This window comes from Podarcis vaucheri, assembly GCF_965113315.1.
Source record: "Podarcis vaucheri genome assembly, chromosome: 1".
Lineage (NCBI taxonomy): Eukaryota > Metazoa > Chordata > Lepidosauria > Squamata > Lacertidae > Podarcis > Podarcis vaucheri.
In genome coordinates, this window is record NC_138759.1 from 4,095,224 (window position 1) to 4,117,357 (window position 22,134).

General features: G+C 47.4%; 1 protein-coding gene across 1 annotated transcript in view; it reads right to left on the reverse strand.

The window, feature by feature from the left end:
- Positions 1–22,134, reverse strand: part of NIN (ninein) — a 147,880-nt gene that overhangs the window by 103,284 nt on the left and 22,462 nt on the right. The window contains exon 3 of the mRNA XM_082229404.1: positions 16,440–16,646. Within this exon, the coding sequence (XP_082085530.1) occupies positions 16,440–16,625 (186 nt within the window). The 5' untranslated portion in view covers positions 16,626–16,646. The remainder of the gene's footprint in view (positions 1–16,439; positions 16,647–22,134) is intronic.

Genomic DNA, 22,134 nt, shown 5'->3' on the forward strand with positions numbered 1-22,134 from the left:
TGATCACTGCAGATGGTGACAGCAGTCACGAAATGAAAAGACGTCTGCTTCTTGGGAGAAAAGCAATGACAAACCTAGACAGCATCTTAAAAAGCAGAGACATCACCTTGCTGACAAAGGTCCATATAGTTAAAGCCATGGTTTTCCCAGTAGTGATGTATGGAAGTGAGAGCTAGACCATAAAGAAGGCTGATCGCCGAAGAATTGATGCTTTTGAATTCTGGTGCTGGAGGAGACTCTTGAAAGTCCCATGGACTGCAAGAAGATCAAACATATCAATTCTTAAGGAAATCAACCCTGAGTGCTCACTGGAAGGACAGATCCTGAAGCTGAGGCTCCAAGACTTTGGCCACCTCATGAGAAGAGAAGACTCCCTGGAAAAGACGCTGGTGTTGGGAAAGACGGAGGGCACAAGGAGAAGGGGGCGACAGAGGACGAGATGGTGGGACAGTGTTCTTGAAGCTACCAGCATGAGTTTGACCAAACTGCGGGAGGCAGTGGAAGACAGGAGTGCCTGGTGTGCTCTGGTCCAGGGGGTCACAAAGAGGCGGACACGACTAAACGACTAAACATGCACCCAGATCTAGAAAAAAGAGCCTTGGCCTGACCTTCAAAGCATCCTGTGGCCTTTTCCCCCATTACTTCCCCATGCTTATATCCCAAATTTCCCAGCTCCACCACCCTGAGCCAGCCAAAGGATGTCCAGTGCAAAGACACCACTGTGCCACGCTGTCACGGAGCTCAAGCACTTTGGGGAGAACAGGGCTCTCCTAGCAACTATCAGCACCTGCAACAAACTACAGGTCCCAGGATTCTTTGGGAGAAATCCCGACTGCTCAAAGCGGTATGATACTGCTTTAAATGGCTAATGCAGATGGGGCCTGTTGTCTTTGTCCATGGAGTTTTCTTGGCAGGGATACTGGAGTGGCTTGCCGGTTCCTGCTCCAGGTCGATCATGTTTGGTCAAAACTCTCCACTATGACCTGTCCATCTTGGGTGGCCCTGCACGGCATAGCTCATAGCTTCTCTGAGTTATTCAAGCCCCTTCGTCACGGCAAGGCAGTGATCATAATGTAGGCTGATCACTGAAGAATGGATGCTTTTGAATTCTGGTGCTGGAGGAGACTCTTGAGAGTCCCATGGACTGCAAGAAGATCAAACCTCTCCATTCTGAAGGAAATCAGCCCTGAGTGCTCACTGGAAGGACAGATCCTGAAGCTGAGGCTCCAAGACTTTGGCCACCTCGTGAGAAGAGAAGACTCCCTGGAAAAGACCCTGATGCTGGGAAAGATGGAGGGCACGAGAAGAAGGGGACGGCAGAGGATGAGATGGTTGGACAGTGTTCTCGAAGCTACCAGCATGAGTTTGACCAAACTGCGGGAGGCAGTGGAAGACAGGAGGGCCTGGCGTGCTCTGGTCCAGGGGGTCATGAAGAGTCAGACACGACTAAATGACTAAATAACAACAACAAGCAGATGGGGCCTAAACATATGCAACTAAACCACTGCTAGACCTTGCTCCCCTGGTTGCATCGCCCTCCCCTTCTTCCACTGTTTCATCTGCGTCAAATTTTGAATTGTAAGCTCATTGGGGCAGGCATTTGCCCTCTTGTACTCTGTACGGCACAATGCACTCTGTATGGCACAATGCACAGTCGTCTAAAACAATGGTTTTCTTCTGTTCCAGATTTGCAACTGTGATAGCCTCCTGCATCTGAAACAAGTGTGTCGGCCTCCACATCAAACCTTTAAAGGACATTCCCCCCCCCCCAAAGAATTTGGGACACTGTAGTTTAGCTCTCACAGTTCCAGTACCCCATGTTCCCAGAGCCTATAATTTCTTCACCTTCTCTCCCTCCCCTGCTTTAACTAACACCATTATTATTATTTTGCAAACCACGCTGTCCAGCTTAGAATTTCAGGTTGTGGAGGGGCAGAAAGCAAGACAGGTTTGAAGCAACCTGAAATCCTCTTTACATTTTTTATATGCTTTTTTCCAAGCACTTTCCTCCCCACCCCTCCCTGAGCTCCTCCTCCTCCTCCTCTTCTTCTTCTTCTTCTTCTTCTTCTTCTTCTTCTTCTTCAAAGAGTTATGAAAAGCTCTGCCCAGGCAAGCTCCAAGTTTATTCCGAATGAATGAATCACTTTGCACGCTGGAGATTGCCAGCTCTAGCATAGCGGCAGCTGAAAGCTCCGCTGCCCTGTTGGGCCCCGGGGCGCTATGGAGACTGGTGCCCTAGCAATCTCTCCATGAACAACATGGAAACAACCATTGCAGTAATAAAATCATAGAACTGTAGAGCTGGAAGGGACACTGGCCTGATCCTGCGGACTCCTATTATGTTCCTCTGGCAGGAGCAATCTGCAATGCCCCGCAGTCACCAAGACAAATAATAATAATAATAATAATAATAATAATAATAATAATACAGTGGTACCTCGGGTTAAGTACTTAATTCGTTCTGGAGGTCCGTTCTTAACCCGAAACTGTTCTTAACCTGAAGCACCACTTTAGCTAATGGGGCCTCCCGCTGCCGCCGCGCCGCCGGAGAACGATTTCTGTTCTCATCCTGAAGCAAAGTTCTTAACCTGAAGCACTATTTCTGGGGTAGCGGAGTCTGTAACCTGAAGCGTATGTAACCTGAGATACCACTGTAGTAATAGTAATTATTATTATTATTATTATTATTATTATTATTATTATTATTTATACCCCACCCTCCCTGGCCAGAGCTGGGCTCAGGGCGGCTAACACCAGTAAGATTACAGTAAAAACATAATAGGGGGGAAAAACCAATTTAAAATACAGGTTAAAATGCAATTTAAAATGCAGCCTCATTTTAAAAGTAGCCGATAAATCAAAACTGTAAGGGGAGGGAAACATAAGGGTCAGACTGAGTCCAAACCCAAGGCCAGGCGGAACAGCTCTGTCTTGCAGGCCCTGCGGAAAGATGTCAAGTCCCGCAGGGCCCTAGTCTCTTGTGACAGAGCGTTCCACCAAGTCGGGGCCAGTGCTGAAAAGGCCCTGACCCTAGTTGAGACCAATCGAACCACCTTGCGATTTGGGACCTCCAAAATGTTGTCATTTGTGGACCTTAAGGTCCTCTGCGGGGCAGACCCCTGCTACTCATTCAGATGCTGATGTTCTTCCTACACATTAAGTTTCTGAATACCACTGGCTGGGAATTGCGTGTGGGGGGAGTTGCACTCAGCTTATGAGTGGGCTCATAGTGGGCCAAGAGTCAGCTTGAGTCAGGAGAGAATGAGACTCTTGATCTCAGGGTCGTGGGTACGCAGGATGAGACCCTCCCTGCCCGCGGACTGTCTTGCCAGAGTGGTGCATGCTCTAGCAATTTCCTGCTTGGTCTACTGCAACACACTCTATGTGGGGCTACCTTTGAAGGTGAGCCAGAAACTGCAACTAATCCAGAATGTGGCAGCTGGATTAATGACTGGGGGGATTCAAGACCACATCACACCGGTCTGGAAAAACCTACACTGGCTCCCAGTATGTCTCCAAGCACAATTCAAAGTGTTGGTGCTGACCTTTAAAGCCCTAAACGGCCTCAGTCCAGTATACCTGAAGGAGCATACCCACCCCCCATCGTTCAGCCCAGACACTGAGGTCCAGCGCCAAGGGCCTTCTGGTGGTTCCCTCGCTGCAAGAAGCCAAGTTACAGGGAACCAGGCAGAGGGCCTTCTCGGTGGTGGCACCCGCCCTGTGGAACGCCCTCCCACTAGATGTCAAAGATATAAACAACTACCTGACATTTAGAAGACATCTGAAGGCAGCCCTGTTTAGGGAAGCTTTTAATGTTTAATAGGTTATTGTATTTTAGTGTTTTGTTGGAAGCCGCCCAGAGTGGCTGGGGGGACCCAGCCAGATGGGCGGGGTATAAATAATAATAATAATAATAATAATAATAATAATAATAATAATAATAATTAGAGCCCCACGTTGGGCAAAAGATTTGATGACCCCGGTGATTCCTTCCAACTCTACAATTCTATTAATAGTAGTAGTTACAGGTAGGTAGCTTTGTTGGTCGGCCGTAGTCGAAACAAAAAAATAAAATAATGTAAAATTCCTCCAGTAGCACCTTAGAGACCAACTAAGTTTGTTCTTGGTATGAGCTTTCATGTGCATGCACACTTCTTCAGATACACGTCTGGAAACTAAAGCACGGCTTCTGATTGGCTGCAGGAAGCTCCTGCAGCCAATCGGAAGCCCCGTTGGACGTTCGGATACCAAAGGACTTTCTCTAACGGGAACACTCACGTCCGGGTTTGCATCATTCGGGAGCCAAAACATCTGAGTACCAAGGCGTTCGGAATCCAAGGTACGGCTGCATTTATTTCATATAGGCTATGGCAGACGGGGGACGCGGGTGGCGCTGTGGGTTAAACCACAGAGCCTAGGACTTGCCGATCAGAAGGTTGGTGGTTTGAATCCCCGCGACGGGGTGAGCTCCCGTTGCTCGGTCCCTGCTCCTGCCAACCTAGCAGTTTGAAAGCATGTCAAAGTGCAAGTAGATCAATAGGTACCACTCCGGCAGGAAGGTAAACGGCATTTCCGTGCGCTGATCTGGTTCGCCAGAAGTGGCTTAGTCATGCTGGCCACATGACCCGGAAGCTGTACGCCGGCTCCCTTGGCCAGTAAAGCGAGATGAGCGCCGCAACCCCAGGGTCAGCTACGACTGGATCTAATGGTCAGGGGTCCCTTTACCTTTTAGTGTTGCCACAGGGACACGGGCGGCTCTGTGGGTTAAACCACCGAGCCTAGGACTTGCCAATCGGAAGGTCGGGGGTTTGAATCCCCGCAATGGGGTGAGCTCCCATTGCTCGGTCCCTGCTCCTGCCAACCTAGCAGTTCGAAAGCACGTCAAAGTGCAAGTAGATCAATAGGTACCACTCTGGCAGGAAGGTAAACGGCGTTTCCGTGCACTGCTCTGGTTCGCCAGAAGCGGCTTAGTCATGCTGGCCACATGACCCGGAAGCTGTACGCCAGCTCCCTCTGCCAATAAAGCGAGATGAGCGCTGCAACCCCAGAGTCAGCTACGACTGGACCTAATGGTCTGGGGTTCCTTTACCTTTTTATAGCACATGGAGAGATGGGTTTCTCCATCAGCTCCGCTGAGAAACCAGCAACCTTTGGGTCTTCCACTCCTGGAACTGTTTCCAGTCCTTCTGGTGGTTGCAAGATTAAGAGCAAGTGCCTGTGTTTTCCTTCTCCCTCCTAAAACCTTTTCCTTTGGTGCCATGTCTTTTAGATTATTCGCCCAATGGCAGCAAGTGTCTCATTACTGATATCTGTTATGCATTCTGGAAGCCCCCCCCCTTTTTTTGGCTGAAGAGTGGAATAAAAATACTTGAAATAAATTACTAATCATCCGTTCATACTTTCCCCCTTTTCCTCCTGAAATAATTAGATCTTGCTCCACTTCTATTGTAACTTGTTAAAAATGAAGCAGAATTCTGTACTTGCTCTGTTATGCTCCATAGACTAGATAGAGAGGCTAAATGGAATTGATTAACGGCAGATTCAGGGCAGACAAAAGGGAGCCCTTATTCACACAATGCAGAGTTAATTTATGGAATTTGCAGCACTGGAGGTCGCAGTCCTGGGCAGCTTTAAAAGGGGACTGGACAAGTTTATGGGATGGAGGGGGATGAGTTCTTGTCCATGGCGTCAAAAAAAATTCATAGAGATGGAGAGGTCTGCTAATAGTGTCACATTAAATTAGCCCCTAGAGTAGATTTTGGAGACTCCCAGAAATTAGGAATTATCCAGAAAGCTCAGCTTGGCTGCTGGAAGTGATTTAGTCCTGTAGAAAGCTGTACACGTTTTATGTAGGCAGTCCTGTTTAGGGAATGTTTGATGTTTTTAATGTCTGGTGTTTTATCGTCTTTTTAATATTCTGCTGGGAGCCGCCCAGAGTGACTGGGGAAACCCAGCCAGATGGGCGGGGTATAAATAATAAATAATAATAATAATAATAATAATAATAATAATAATAATAATTATTATTATTATTATTATTATTATTATAAAAATTATTATTAGGTCTTTGCATTCATTCTGGTAAGAAGGAATCTCCTTGCTGATATAAGATATCGTGAACTAACAAACCGATTAAACGTTTGAGTTCCTAAGTGTTTCCCCAAACCATTCAAGATGTACAATAGGTCTATATACATTTTAAGCAAAATTGTATCTGCTTTTCCGTGTATATATAATGTATATAGTAAGTGCAGTGTAAGCGATGGAAGTCAGTCAATGAAATTTTATTATCGAGATATTTGTAGAATAAATTTGGAAGAAATTCTTCCAACTTTTCTTCTTTCAATTTTTCGTCTTATTTTTTCTTCTTCCTTTTTTCTTTTTTGTTCTTTTTTTATATATGTGTGCTTATCTGAAATATATATGTATGTATGTATTTGTAGTATTTTGCTTGTATTTTGTTATAATTATGTTAAATTATATTATATTATATATTATATTATATTTAAAAACAACAAGATGTACAATAGGTCTTCAACATGAAAGCTTAATCCTGCAAAACAGGCCATTTTGACAAATGGGTTGATGGCAACAGGTTTTTAAAAAAACTTATGAAAAAATTCATTGGGAATAATAAATCTGGATTAAATCAGGCAGGGTGGGACTCTCCTTTCTTGGAGGTTTTTAAGCAGAGGTTGGATGGACATCTGTCATGGATGCTTTAGCTGAGATCCTTGCATTGCAGGGGGTGGACTAGATGCAACTGGGGGTCCCATCCAACTCTAATATTCTATGATTCTGAAGCTAACATCCTGAAGCTAACAGTGGTCGTGTGGTTGCTGTGAAAAGCCCATAGGCATGAAGAACCCAGACCTCACAATCAAAGCCCATTTGGAGGTACCCAAAGTTATATACAGTAATAATAATAATAATAATAATAATAATAATAATAATAATAATAATAACTATTATTATTATTATTATTATTATTATTATTATTATTATTATTATTATTATTTATACCCCGCCCTTCCTGGCCAGAGCCGGGCTCAGGGCGGCTAACACCAATAAAATCACAGTAAAAACAAAATGGGGGAGGGGCTAATATAAAATACAGGTTAAACTGCAATTTAAACCAAAGGCCTGGTGGAACAGCTCTGTCTTGCAGGCCCTGTGGAAAAATGTCAAGTCCTGCAGGACCCTGGTCTCTTGTGACAGAGCGTTCCATCAGGTCGGGGCCAGTACTGAAAAGGCCCTGGCCCTAGTTGAGAGCAAGAGCAATCTAATCTCCTTGCGACTTGCGACCTCCAAAGTGTTGTCATTTGTGGACCTTAAGGTCCTCCCACGGGGCAGACCAGGAGAGGCGGTCCCGTGGGTATGTGGCAGCCAGTTATTAATTGAAAGGTTTGAGAGACTATTAGAATATAGAGATTCTCTGGGAAAAGTCTATTAACTCAAGGGGGGCGGACTCCAAGCAGCACTCAACTGATGGAAGCGGGTTCTACTTTATGAAAGCTCTTATGCCGTAATAATATTTTTTTTAAATATTAAAACCTCTGTTAGTGGTCTTCCCACCTACACGGGGGGGGGGGTAAGGCCCCAAAATACTTATCGCTCTTGCTCCCCACCCCACCCCAGAGCCCATCATTGTTTCTTCTGTATCAGGCTGTTGCCATCTAGCAACGGAGACCTCGCTGGCCCGTTATCACAAGCAGTAATTAAAAGCAGCCTCGGAAAACCTGCTCAGCCAGGAAACTTTAGACAGAGGGTCTCATTTGCACATTAATTGCTGCCATTCATCCTACAAATATTGCAAAGCGCTCTCCACAAAAAGGGCAGTTTGCAGCGAGGAGGAAATTTTTCCTGATTAAAAAAAAAACGCCTTGACATTTAAGCTAAAGGAGTGCGACTGGCAGAGGAGGGAGAGAGAGATATGAGTGCATTGCAATTATCACGGGGCCATCCATCCCCCCCCGCCCCCCAATGCACCGGCTCTTCAAAATATATCACAGCGGCACACCTGCCAACGTTTGACGGCAGAAATCAGGTACACCCGCGATTTAGCTGCTCTGCGATTTACGTGCCATTTAATCAAAAAGACCCACTCAGAGCGCCGACAGTATTTCAGAAATCCAATCAGCAATAAAACCAACTGTCACAGCTAATAAAACACAGAATACTTAAGAATGCAGCCTGTGCACTCCGGCCATAAAGCGCTACCAGGGATCTACAGAACTTCAACAGGTTATCTTATTAACACAACAAACCTGCAAAGTAGGCCAGTGTTATTACTATTGCTTTATTTTGATGACCCATAAGCACAGGGGCACAGATCAGTTTTAGGAGCTGACTAGGGAGAGGCTCTCTCCCTCTATAAGCAGACTTACTTCTTATGCTTGGAAGATCATAGAATCATAGAATGGTTGCAAGGGACTCTGAGGGTCATCTAGTCCAACCCGCTGAAAAGCAGGAATCGCAGCTAACATGCCAATGGATTGGCGGTAAAGGAAACACTACTGGTTTTCCCTGTAGTGATGTATGGAAGTGAGAGCTGGACCATAAAGAAGGCTGATTGCCGAAGAATGGATGCTTTTGAATTCTGGTGCTGGAGGAGACTCTTGAGAGTCCCATGAACTGCAAGAAGATCAAACCTCTCCATTCTGAAGGAAACCAGCCCTGAGTGCTCACTGGAAGGACAGATCCTGAAGCTGAGGCTCCAATCCTTTGGCCACCTCATGAGAAGACTCCCTGGAAAAGACCCTGATGTTGGGAAAGATGGAGAGCACAAGGAGAAGGGGAAGAGTCGGACACGACTAAACGACTAAACAACAACAACAACAACATCTAGTATTTCCCCCTTTAATCAAAATATAAAATACCAACAGCCTGCAGTACCTCAACACATTGCTAGACAAACTCCCATCGTTCCTAACCATTGTCCATTGAAATTCAACAACACCCAGAGAGCTCAGGGTCAGGACTGCTCTTCCATCACCTATAGGCTTGGGATGTTAGAAGCCCTGGGTCATATGAGCCATACAAAGCTGTCTTGTTGCAGAGTCCGACCTCTGCCCCATCAAGCCTAGAATGCCCACTCTGACTGGCAACAACTTTCCAACTCAGCTACCCCCAAATCCCTTTTTTTAATATATAAAAAAACCCTGAAGATGACAATGATTGAACATGGAGCCTTCTAGATGCAAATTGCGAGCTCTGCTATTGAGGTCTGATCCCCTTTCATCTGCTGGAACATTTTAATCAACAAGAAGAGATTGATTTAATCGACCACCAAAGGCAGGAAGCAAACAAGCGCCGTGCATATATCTCCCCCAGTATTCATCGAGGGGAACCTTAAGATCCTGATAGCATTACATCCTGTCAATCAAAGAGAAATGCTCAGATCTGGGCATATTGTTTGTATTCAACAAAACGCTCATTGTCCTCAAAGGAGCCTGCAGCAGGAACCCTTCTCTCGGAAGCCTCGGAGGCAGGTTGATTCATTTCCTCCCCCCTCCCCGCCCCATAAGTGCCCCCACTTTTGCCAAGTCACTGTTGATTGTGCAACTGGACTGAAGTTGTACAAGTTGTGTTGACAAAGAGAAAGGAAAGAGGATGCAGAAGGTTCCTCATTTTGGAGGCGGCGATGGGAAGGAGGAGGAGGTGGAGAAAGTGGTGATTTCTGTTTTAGGGTTTTAACTACAGTCTTGGAACAGCAGCTGCAGCCAGAACAGATGGCCGGGGTTTGCGTCGCACGAAGCAATTTTACCGTGACCGACGCTGAAAAGGGAGATTAGGAGCACTGAGTTTAAATCAAGTTTGGAAAGGGAAAGAGAGAGAGAGACAGAGAGAGAATGAATGAATGCCACAATTCAGCAAGGCAAGGTCGGGTGAACGATGGCGCAATAGCATCGCTACTCCCCAGGGGAAACATGTGCTGTTGGGATCCACTGCTCAGAAATGCAAAAAGATTCTGTGTTTGTCTTCAGTGGCACAACTTGGATGTACATGATCGGCCTGCTAGCTTGGCCGTACTGCATGAAAGCGCCCTCATTTGTGGTCAGTCTGAAGCAAGACTCGCCAAAAGTTTATTTGGAAAGCTAGACTCTTAAATCTGGTTTTCCCAGTAGTGATGTACGGAAGTGAGAGCTGGACCACAAAGAAGGCTGATCACCGAAGAATTGATGCTTTTGAATTATGGTGCTGGAGGAGACTCTGGAGAGTCCCATGGACTGCAAGAAGATCCAACCTCTCCATTCTGAAGGAAATCAGCCCTGAGTGCTCACTGGAAGGACAGATCCTGAAGCCGAGGCTCCAGTACTTTGGCCACCTCATTAGAAGAGAAGACTCCCTGGAAAAGACCTTGATGTTAGGAAAGATGGAGGGCACAAGGAGAAGGGGACAACAGAGGATGAGATGGTTGGACAGTGTTCTCGAAGCTACCAACATGAGTTTGACCAAACTGCGGGAGGCAGTGGAAGACAGGAGTGCCTGGCGTGCTTTGGTCCAGGGGGTCACGAAGAGTCGGACACGACTAAACGACTAAACAACAACTCTTAAGTCAGGGGTTGGCAAAGGTTTATCTTGCCTGGGCTGGATTGCATGCGTGAGCATGCACGCCCATGATTTTCTGTGTCTGTGCAGACGCGATTTCTGGCGCCACAGAAGTGAGTCCCCATGCCGGGCCAGTTTAGCGCAGCGTACGAGTGGGCAGCTCAGTTTGGGGGGGCTTGTGGGCCGGTCAAACAACCACCCATGGGCCTTAGGTTGCTGCCCCCTGCTCTTAAGTCCTTCCAAACTATAGTCCAACAGTAAAAAAAAAACTTGCTTTGTAGGCAGAAGTTCTCACGGTCAACCCTGGGTGCCTCTAGAGAAGACTGGGAATATCTTCTGCCTGAACCCTTGGAGAATTGCTTCTGGTTAGTGCAGACCATACTGAGCTGGGTGGATTAGTGGTTTGACTCCAGTTTAAGGCAGCTTTTAATATCCCTAAACTTGTAAAAAAATTCTACATAGGGTATTACATCTTTCCTCTTGATAGTAGCAATCACACAGGGGGAAATGTAATTTGCAAAGAGGTCTTAAGGCTCCTTCCATATTTGAATGCATCTTCCAGTTTCTAAAACTGGCACAGGGCAGGGATCAAATTTCTTTGCAACGCCAGTGGTTCCTCCAATATGCAGCAACCAATCTGGGGAAAATCTGTGTAGCTTGGGCAATGCCACATAGTAATAGGGCAAAGAAAACTAGAGCTATAAAACAGATTTACTGGAGAATAAAAGGTAAAGGTACCCCTGCCCGTACAGGGGTCCGACTCTAGGGTTGTGCGCCCATCTCACTTAAGAGGCCGGGGGCCAGCGCTGTCCGGAGACACTTCTGGGTCACGTGGCCAGCATGACAAAGCTGCATCTGGCGAGCCAGAGAAGCGCATGGAAACGCCGTTTACCTTCCCGCCAGTAAGCGGTCCCTATTTATCTACTTGCACCCGGGGGTGCTTTCGAACTGCTAGGTTGGCAGGCGCTGGGACCGAGCAGCGGGAGCGCACCCTGCCGTGGGGATTCGAACCGCCGACTTTTCGATCAGCAAGCCCTAGGCGCTGAGGCTTTTACCCACAGCGCCACCCGCATCCCTTTACTGGAGAATGGTAGACTACAAACTAGACAGGGGTCAGCAAACTTTTTCAGCAGGGGGTCGGTCCGCTGTCCCTCATACCTTGTGGGGGGCTGGACTATATTTTTTTGGGGGAAATGAACGAATTCCTATGCCCCACAAATAATCCAGAGATGAATTTTAAATAAAAGGACACATTCTACTCATGTAAAAACACGCTGATTCCCGGACTATCCGTGGGACGGATTTAGTAGGTGATTGGGCCGGATCCGGCCCCCGGGCCTTAGGCTGCCTACCCATGGACAAGAGGGCCTTCTAGTGGTCTAAACTCCAACCAAAGGAGGCCACGTGACCCACAGGTCAGCTGACACTGGCCAGACAACAGTCTGCTGTGTCCAGTGAGTAAGCAACTATTTGCCTGCCAGATTTGGCCCGGCAGGACGGTCAACTGCAGACCACACTGGCTGGATTAGGATTTCAGGTGCTGTGTGGTAGGGAAAACCGAGATGGGAGTGAAGAAACCTGAAACCCTCCTCGTCAAGTTACATTTTTAATGTTCTTTTCAAAGTGCTTTTGATGTCGCGCTCAGCTTCTGAACCTACAGAGAACTCTACTCTGCAAGTCTCGTGGTTTTAAAAAATTGATAACGCAGAAGGCGATGTTTAGGTTGTAAAGCAGCAGAAAGAAAGGGAATTCAGGGGTGCCCAATCTACTCCCAACAAAGGCTGCGATCCTAAATCCACTTAGGGCTTGTCTGTCCTGTGCCTAGAACGCATGGGACCAAGAGGTTTTCAGTTTGTCCCAATTCTGTCCTTGGAGAAACCTGCTTTTTACCGCTGAATCGGAGCAAGCTCCAGTGTGCAGAAAACCCGATTGATATTTGCTCCAATTCAGCGGAAAAAAGTGGGTTTTGCCTGGGGGAAATAGGCCGGAGGTGTAGCTGAGCGCCTACTTGGGAGTAAGCCCCACTGAAGAAGAAGAAGAGGAGTTTGGATTTGATATCCCGCTTTATCACTACCCGAAGGAGTCTCAAAGCGGCTAACATTCTCCTTTCCCTTCCTCCCCCACAACAAACACTCTGTGAGGTGAGTGGGGCTGAGAGACTTCAGAGAAGTGTGAGTGGCCCAAGGTCACCCAGCAGCTGCAGGTGGAGGAGCGGGGAAGCGAACGCGGTTCCCCAGATTACGAATCTACTGCTCTTAACCACTACACCACACTGGCTCTCTAATGAATTCAGCAGACTAACCTCTGAGTAAATATAATGAGGATCTAGGGCTGGGCGATGTATCGATCCATAGTCCAAAATCGGTTTGAAGTCCACACACTGTGATAACACTTCATAATATTTGTCAGGGCAATATATTGTGAATCAAAGTGTGTGTGTGTATGTTATGTAAAAAATTGTGATATGGGAGAAACTGCGCTGGTCATCATTTCTCATGATTCCTGCTGCCCCTGTTGTTCTGTACAGTCGTACCTCTGCTTACGTATCCCTCTGGATACGTTAACTTCAGGTTGCGAACGCGGCAAACCTGAAAGTGTATACTTCTGGGTTTCACCACACATGCATGCGCAGAAGCGCTCTGCGCGCATGCGCAGAAGGGCGTCTCCAGTTTTGAAGTTTTCGGGATGTAGCTGGGCCTCCGGAACGGATCCCGTTCGTAATCGGAGGTATCACTGTACTATAAAATAACAGTTGTGACATTGTGTTAAAGGTAAGTAAAATGTGTGAGTTTTAGACCCCTAAGTAGTAACAGTTGCCAGGACGTTACCCTGTTTGCCTCTTCATGGTTACATCCTCATTTCAGACATCATGCATGATATAACAATATTGTGATGTTTAGCTGAGCAATTATCTCAGGGCCCTCATAATAACGGGACCGCCTCTCCTGGTCTGCCCCACAGAGGACCTTAAGGTCAATGAATAAGCATAGTTTAGAGGTCCCAGGCCCTAAGGAAGTCAGACTATCCTCCACCAGGGCCAGGGCCTTCTCAGTGATGGCTCCGATCTGGTGGAATGCTCTGTCCCAGAAGACTAGGGCCCTGCAGGATTTAACTTCCTTCCACAGGGCTTGTAAGACAGAGCTATTCTGCCTGGCCTTTAATTTGAACTTAGCCTGATTTTTTATTCCCCTCCCTTCCCTCCCCCTCCCCTTTTTATGAAGATCACCCGCTCTGAGACCCCACAGCTAATTCTCCCCTGGCCTCCTCACTGGCCCAAGTAGGACCAATTTAGCCAGCTAGCCCTGGGGACTATCTAATGCTTATTGGATGGATTTCCCCAAAATTGATTTCTGAGCTTTGAATTTTATTGTTATTCATGTTTTTATACTGTATTTTATGCTGCTTCTACAATTAAGTGTTTTAAATTTCTTGTTGGCCGCCCTGAACCCAGTTTTCTGAACCGGGAAAGGTGGGGTATAAATAAAAAATATTTATTATTATTATTATTATTATTATTATTATTATTATTATTATACAGTGGTGCCTCGCAAGACGAAAAGAATCTGTTCTGTGATTCTCTTCGTCTAGCGGTTTTTTCGTCTTGTGAAGCAAGCCCATTGACGGATTAGCGGATTAGCGCTATTAGCGCTATTAGCGGCTTTTAGCGGCTTATCGGATCAGCTGATAAGCGGCTTAGCGGCTTAGAAAAAGGGGGGGAAGGGGAAAAACCCCGCAGGAACTCGCAAGACATTTTCGTCTTGCGAAGCAAGCCCATAGGAGATTCGTTTTGCGAGCACCTCCAAAACGGAAAACTCTTTTGTCTAGCGAGTTTTACGTCTTGCGAGCCATTCGTCTTGCGGGGCACCACTGTATCATCAGCACTGACTGGCAGCAGCCTTTGGTGAAGCAGGATTTGAACCAGGGGCCTTCCACATGCAAAGCGCCTGCTCTCCCAACCCAACTAAGGCCCTTCCCTATAGAGCTGTGGGTCTGCATGGCAAGGGGGCATATAAGAGAGACGGAAGGAAAGCCACATTAAGGTCTTTTCCACCCCTTTTTGGGGCCCAAAAATGGAAGCAAGAAGAGTTACCGACGATTGAAGAATGGAGGGTGAAGTTAATGGACTATGCAGAATTAGATAAACTAACAGGAAGGATTCAAAACCGGCGAGACCAGAAATTCACGGAAGACTGGAGTAAATTTACGGACTATTTGAAAAGTAATTGTGAAGAACAGACGACGTTTGTAGGGTTGCAAGAAGTTTTGTGAGGAGTATTATTGGAAGTATTGCAAAAATGGAGAAGGGGAAGGATGATTTGTTAAGAGATGTAAAATTAAGAAATGCATAAGAAGTGGTTAAAGCGGTGGATCATCAGAGGTGCTGATGGAAGTCTAAAAAGATTGTATAAGTGATAAGTTTTGTGGTACATTTTATAATTTATATGTTAAAATTAATAAAAAATATTATATTAAAAAAGGTCTTTTCCACCCCACCTGAGTAGGTAAGCTACAGTCACATGGAGGTGCTGGGAAAACATCAAGCCCAAGAGGCATAATTGGAGAAGTCAAAGAACAGCCGTACATGCAAATCAAAGGGAGCCACAGCCAGAATGGGAAAACTTCTGCATAGCGAGTTTGCCTTGTTCTGCGCCCACCGCAGTCAGGGGCTAATTGAACTTCTGGTCGGTGGCTCCGTTTGATGCTGTGCAGAGAAGACTCGGGTACCCAATTTGAGAAGGAAGGTTTTCTGCAAGTGAGTCTTCTTATTAGCACAATAAAGCGTCCCGTTTCAAGCCGCTCATTATTTTCCACCAGGTTTCCCCCCCCCCATATCCCACCCCCCTCCGCACAATGGAAGTCCACACGCACTTCAAGATGCAGGAATCTTCCTCTCTCGGGAGAGGGAGCCGGCTTCTAAGACTTCCCTCCCTGTCCTTGGGTTTGGGGGGGGGGGAGAGAAGGCTTTCTTCACTTCAAGCAGAATAAAGCTCATTTCTGCTTCCAGGAGAGCTTCGCACAGCGTCAGACGCAGAGGCCACCTTCAAAGGAAGTCCAAAGGAAGAGATGGGAAAGGGGGTTCTGGGGGAAGTTGGGGGGTTCTGCATTCATGGCAAGGGGGGAATAATAGGCTTGCCGTTGTAGCGCTTTGCAATCATACGAGCGTTTTTGCAATTCCAGTATTAGGTAGAAATTACCTTGCACGGGGTATTGAGGGACAAATAACGATAAAAGTTCCATGGGCCATGATATGAATTGGTTTTAAGATAGTTTTCTTCTAATGACAGCAAAAGTGACCATCTTTAGGATGGATGAAGCCCCTGTGTAATGGTTAATTATTATTATTATTACAGTGGGACCTCGGGTTACATACGCTTCAGGTTACAGACTCCGCTAACCCAGAAATATTAATAGTCTGGCCCCCACAAGGTCTGAGGGACAGTGGACCAGCCCCCTGCTTTAAAAGTTTGCTGACCCCTGGACTAGATGACCCCCCCCAGGTCCCTTCTAACTCTATACAGTGGTACCTCAGGTTACAGACGCTTCAGGTTACAGACGCTTCAGGTTACAGACTCCGCTAACCCAGAAATAGTGCTTCAGGTTAATAACTTTGCTTCAGGATGAGAACAGAAATCGCGTGGCGGCGGCAGGAGGCCCCATTAGCTAAAGTGGTGCTTCAGGTTAAGAACAGTTTCAGGTTAAGAACGGACCTCCAGAATGAATTAAGTTCTTAACCCGAGGTACCACAGCAATTCTAGGACAGCTTTCCCTGGTCCTCTCTGGCCTGCTCCCACCCTTCCACCCTGCCCTTACCCTTTTCTTCCAAACTCCCCACGGTTCCCTTTTCCTGAGCATGTTCTCTCAGCACCTAAACCACCTGCCACTCTTACCCGGCTCAGGAGATCGCCCTGCAGAAGTGTCTGCTGTAGCGCCCCTGGGGCCACCGTTTCCAGTTGCAGGACGTGGCAGAGCTCAGTCAGCTCCTCGTGGCCCAGGGAGCCAGTGCCGGTGACGTCAAAGCTGTCGAAGAGCTCTTTGAGGCGGGCTTCAGACTGGTCCTGCTCAGCTTCATCCATCCCATAGCCCACTGTGCTCAACTGTCGAAGGGAGAGAGAAGAACACCACAAATAGTTACTCTTGCAAGGACTCCAGAGATAATGCATCTCTCTCTCTTGCAACCATAGTTTTGTTGAGACGTAACCAATGGGACGCAGGTGGCGCTGTGGGTTAAACCACAGAGCCTAGGACTTGCCGATCGGAAGGTTGGCGGTTCGAATCCCTGCGATGGGGTGAGCTCCCATTGCTCGGTCCCTGCTCCTGCCAACCTAGCAGTTCGAAAGCATGTCAAAGTGCAAGTAGATAAATAGGTACCGTTCTGGTGGGAAGGTAAACGGTGTTTCCGTGCGCTGCTCTGGTTCACCAGAAACGGCTTAGTCATGCTGGCCACATGACCCGGAAGCTGTACGCCGGTTCCCTCGGCCAATAATAAAGTGAGATGAGCGCCACAACCCCAGAGTCGGTCACGACTGGACCTAATGGTCAGGGGTCCCTTTACCTTTTAACACCAAACCATGGTTTGCCCTAACTGCAGTTTGTACACGCAGCTACGTGTTCCAGGTGTAGAAGCAGACTGCGGTTTCTGGAGTTCCCCCTCCCCACTTTGCCCAAGAATTCCAGCAAACTATCCTCAACAGTGAGCATAGTTTGCCAGTATGGATGAGACACCAAACAACAGGTTTGCAAACTGCGGTTTCCGGTCCACTCCCAGAAACTGTCCTTGCAAACCCCAGATCCACATTATATCTGAACCATCTCATAGCCTCTAGTTTTGGCCGATATACATTTATCCCTTCCAACTCTGGGATTCTACAGGGCCGCACTCAATGGCGGGTCCAGCTTTAATTGCCTTGCAGCCAGGCACCGACTCTGCCTCCATCTATTGCCAGGCTTATCTGAATTGCAGAAAGGCTGGCTCCTCTGGCAGAGGGATCCCTCCACTGTGCAGTTTGGCTCCAGAAAAAAACAATCTTAATTGCCAACAACAAAACCTGAAATGTCTCCATGAAGAAATAATGTCCCCCAGCAGCTTCCAGATCAAAAGTAAGCTCCAGGACAGCAGATAGCACACAGCCCAGTAAGAAATCTCTTATCTCTCCCTCGCCTCTCCCACCCCTTCCTCTGTTCACCTCCTTTGAGCATTTCTCTAAACTACCTGTTGGAATAATGATGGTGGGGTCCTCAAATGCCCAGGCTTTGCTTTCTTATCGCAGGCTCAGTTTCCCCATATTCAACAAAGGATGCAGAGCTGATGGATGCGTTAAAACTGGCTAGAAAGGAAAGCCAGTCTACAGAGCACAGAAACTTCACCTCATCAGCACCACAGCCTTTGCACCTGGCCTTCCCAAATGCTTTTTTTTTTAATGTCTGAAATCACGAGAGAGAGGAACTTGTTTTGCTGTATTACCGATGACTGAAGAATGGAGGATGAAGTTAATGGACTATGCAGAATTAGATAAACTAACAGGAAGAATTCGAAACGGGCGGAACCAGAAATTCACGGAAGACTGGAGTAAATTTACGGACTATTTGAAAAGTATTTTGGAAGATCAGACGATGTTTGTAGGTTTGCAAGAAGTTCTGTGAGGAGTATTATTGGAAGTATTGCAAAAACAGAGAAGGGGAAGGATAATTTGTTAAAAGATTTAAAGGTAATATAAAGAAATGTACAAGAAGTGGATAAAACGGTGGATCAGAGGTGCTGATGGAAGTAAAAAAAGATTGTATAAGTGATAAGTTTCGTGGTACATTTCATAATTTATATGTTAAAACCAATAAAAATTATTATTTTTAAAAAAGGACCTTGTTTTGCTGTAAACTTCTCACGATTCCAAGACATACAGAAAATGCATCAAATAACTGCAGAGTTGGAAGGAAGTTTGCGGCTGAGCGATATTTCGATATATCATCCAAAACCGGTTTGAAGAGAAGGTTGCTCTTGTGCCCAGCTCCCACATCTAGGCTTCCCCTTGGGCATCTGGTTGAGAGAAGAGGCTGCTAGACTGGATCAGGCCCCGGCTGGATCCAGCAGAGCTCCTCGCATGTTCTTAGAGCAGCGCATACATGCTCCTGTAATCTTGCTCAGCAAACACATGCAGGGGCGACTGGGGAGCAGATGCAAGCCAGCTTCCAGTGCCTCAAGGTAAACAGTCCCTTTGCTTACACCGCCTCCATTCATCAAGGAGCAGCTCGACTTAGTTTCACTACAGACAAATGGCCCAGGAGAGGTGCGAGGCTCCCCAGAGCTCCACCAAACCCCTGGGAGCTTGAGGTAATGCTTTGTCAAGGGGTATTAGGAAGGAGAAAAACAACCTGACTTGCAGGAACAAACAAGCTCCGGGCAGTTTTAGAAAGACGCTTTTAAAGAGACGAGACAGAGAAGCCAAGCCTCACAACTGGCGTTTGCACCAGAACTTTAGCTATTCCCACGAGCGTTTCAGTTCTGCAGAAATTGTGGCAGGGCGGATTACCAGAGAGTAACTTCCCCCCCAGCACCAGGGTCCTAGCTTCTTACTGAATCAGAAGCTTGGTTTTCTCAAAAGCTGAAAGACACTGATAAACTAAGAACATATCAAGAGCCAGAGAGGTTACAGGGAACCAGGCAGAGGGCCTTCTCAGTGGTGGCGCCCGCCCTATGGAACACCCTCCCATCAGATGTCAAGGAAATAAACAGCTATCTTATTTTTAAAAGACATCTGAAGGCAGCCCTGTTTAGGGAAGTTTTTAATGTTCCATTCTATTTTTAATATTTTGTTGGGAGCCACCCAGAGTGGCTGGGGAATCTCAGCCAGATGGGTGGGGTATAAATAATATAATTATTATATTATTATTATTAAGCAGTGCACAACAAGATGAAAAGGATACAATAAAGAGAAAAACTGGTCAAAATTAACCATGAGATCGAGGGGTGGGGAGAGGGCAAGCATGCAGAATTAAACGTAGGTCTTTAGCAGATCAGGCCAGTAGCCTGTCTAGTCCAGTATCCTGTTCTCATATTCACCAACCAGATGGGAAACCCACAAGCAGGATTCGAACACAAGACCCCTCTCCCCTCCTGCAGCTGGGATTCCATGAATAGCCCTCTTAGTAGCGGGGGGGGGGGACGGGACTGTCTGATCTCACCTGGGAGGGGGCTTCAAGGTACCACTCAGAAGACAAGGAAAAGCACCCAGGAGTTTGGAGAGCGGCAGCTGAAGCAGCCCCTGCAGCCGACTCGCTCACCTGTCTGCCTCGACTTTCTCCAGACCCACAGGAAGCTGGCTGCTACTCTTATTCTCCCAGGCTGCTGCCCCCCCCCCTAGAGAGAGAGAACGACAGAGAGAGGGGGGGGGAGCCTGAGCTCATCAGATGCAGAGCAGGTTCAGGAGACAAAGAGAGCAGAGGCGCCCGCCGTGTGGCCACCTTTGCGCTCTGCTTCTGGGCTTCGTTGGGGCATCTGTGTGGATGGGAAGAAGATGATGGGCCACATCAAGGCTTGGGAAGCCTGTGGTCCTCCAAAGGATGCTGGATTCCAGCTCCCAGCAGCCCCAGCCAGGAGGACCAATACTCCAGGAAGATGGCTCCAGGAACCTCTGGAGTAAAGAGGGGACCATCGGTCCATTTAGGATTCTCTCCGTTTCTCGTTCTTCCCCACTATAGGAGCCAACCTTTAAGGTCCGAAGTCCTTTCAGCGTCCCCAATAAAATATTTGAGGGGGCCAGGGGCTTCCCTAAGATGATGGGCATTGCCATTTAAATGGTTTGTGCACGCCATGTCTTGCGATCGATTATGCAGGCTGGGGCTTACCTGCCGCCCATATTTTATTCAAGTTGGCGCCCCTGCTCCCCCCCCCCGAGGAAAAAAACAACATAATTTCAGTTTATCCATTTAGGATGCTGTTTTTGTAATGTCGTCATGAACAGAGGTTGAATCCTGATAAGACAGAAGTACTGTTTTGGGGGGACAGGAGGCGGGTGGGTGTGGAGGACTCTCTGGTCCTGAATGGGGTAACTGTGCCCCTGAAGGACCAGGTGTGTAGCCTGGGAGTCATTTTGGACTCACAGCTGTCCATGGAGGCGCAGGTCAAATCTGTGTCCAGGGCAGCTGTTTACCAGCTACATCTGGTACGTAGGATGAGACCCTATCTGCCCACGGACTGTCTCGCCAGAGTGGTGCATGCTCTAGTTATCTCACGCTTGGACTACTGCAATGCGCTCTACGTGGGGCTACCTTTGAAGGTGACCCGGAAACTACAACTAACCCAGAATGCGGCAGCCAAACTGGTGACTGGGAGCAGCCGCCGAGACCACATAACACCGGTCTTGAAAGAACTACGTTGGCTCCCAGTACATTTCCGAGCACAATTCAAAGTGTTGGCGCTGACCTTGAAAGCCCTAAACAGCCTCAAAGGCCCAGTAGACCTGAAGGAGTGTCTCCACCCCCATCATTCTACCTGGACACTGAGGTCCAGCACCGAGGGCCTTCTGGCGGTTCCCTCATTGCGAGAAGCCGAGTTACGGGAACCAGGCAGAGGGCCTTCTCGGTGGTGGCACCCGCCCTGTGGAACGCCCTCCCACCAGATGTCAAAGAGAAGAACAACTACCAGACTTTTAGAAGACATCTGAAGGCAGCCCTATTTAGGGAAGCTTTTAATGTTTAACAGACCACTGTATTTTAATACTTTGTTGGAAGCCGCCCAGAGTGGCTGGGGAAACCCAGCCAGATGGGCGGGGTATAAATAATAAACCTTCATCATCATAATACTAATTTATCAACATTTTAATGCAAATTTCCCCCAATGTTTTTCTTTTAATTTCATTTAATTTAGCCCACCCTTCTCTTCGAAGGAGCTCAGGGTGTCTTGCATGGCATTGCCCCTCCTCATTTGATCACCACAACAACCCTGGGAGGTGGGGAAGGCCTCCTTCGCACTGGGCACGCAAGACTCTTGCAGAAGAACACCATGGGCAAATTATGCCCCAGAGAGGGGACGGTAGGCATTCCTGCCCCACGCTGCTGCCGCCGACTTCTTCCTCCAAACATGCTATTTTGCTTTATCCCTTTTAAATCCCAGATAATCTCTGGTTATCCACGAACAGGTAAAACGAGATAGAAGGACTTTCACCAGCGGGGAGTGAGCGTGGGAGGAAAACATGCTCAGGATCAACATTTTTAGAAAGGAAAAGGAAAAAAAGGAGGTGCATTTGTCAAAGTTAATTGTTTCTAAGCAAAGCAGGAGTGCAAAGGGATATGATCCCCGCTGCCTTTCTGGTACTGGTCTGTTACTCAACTAGAGCCATGAAAAGCCTTCATTGGAACATAGTGACCGCTGTACTGTATTTTGAACTCGGTGCCACAGAAAGCACTATAGCTGGCAGGCGGGGGGGGGGTCTTCATTGCCCCCTCCCTTACACCTAGGTCATGCCACCTCCCTGCTTTCCTTCAAACCCCTCCTCAAGGAGCCCTTCTCATTTCCCACAATCCCCAGGCCACATTCCTGGCAATAAAACTCAAGACTGTAAGCGCCTCTGGGGCAGGGACCTATCTTGC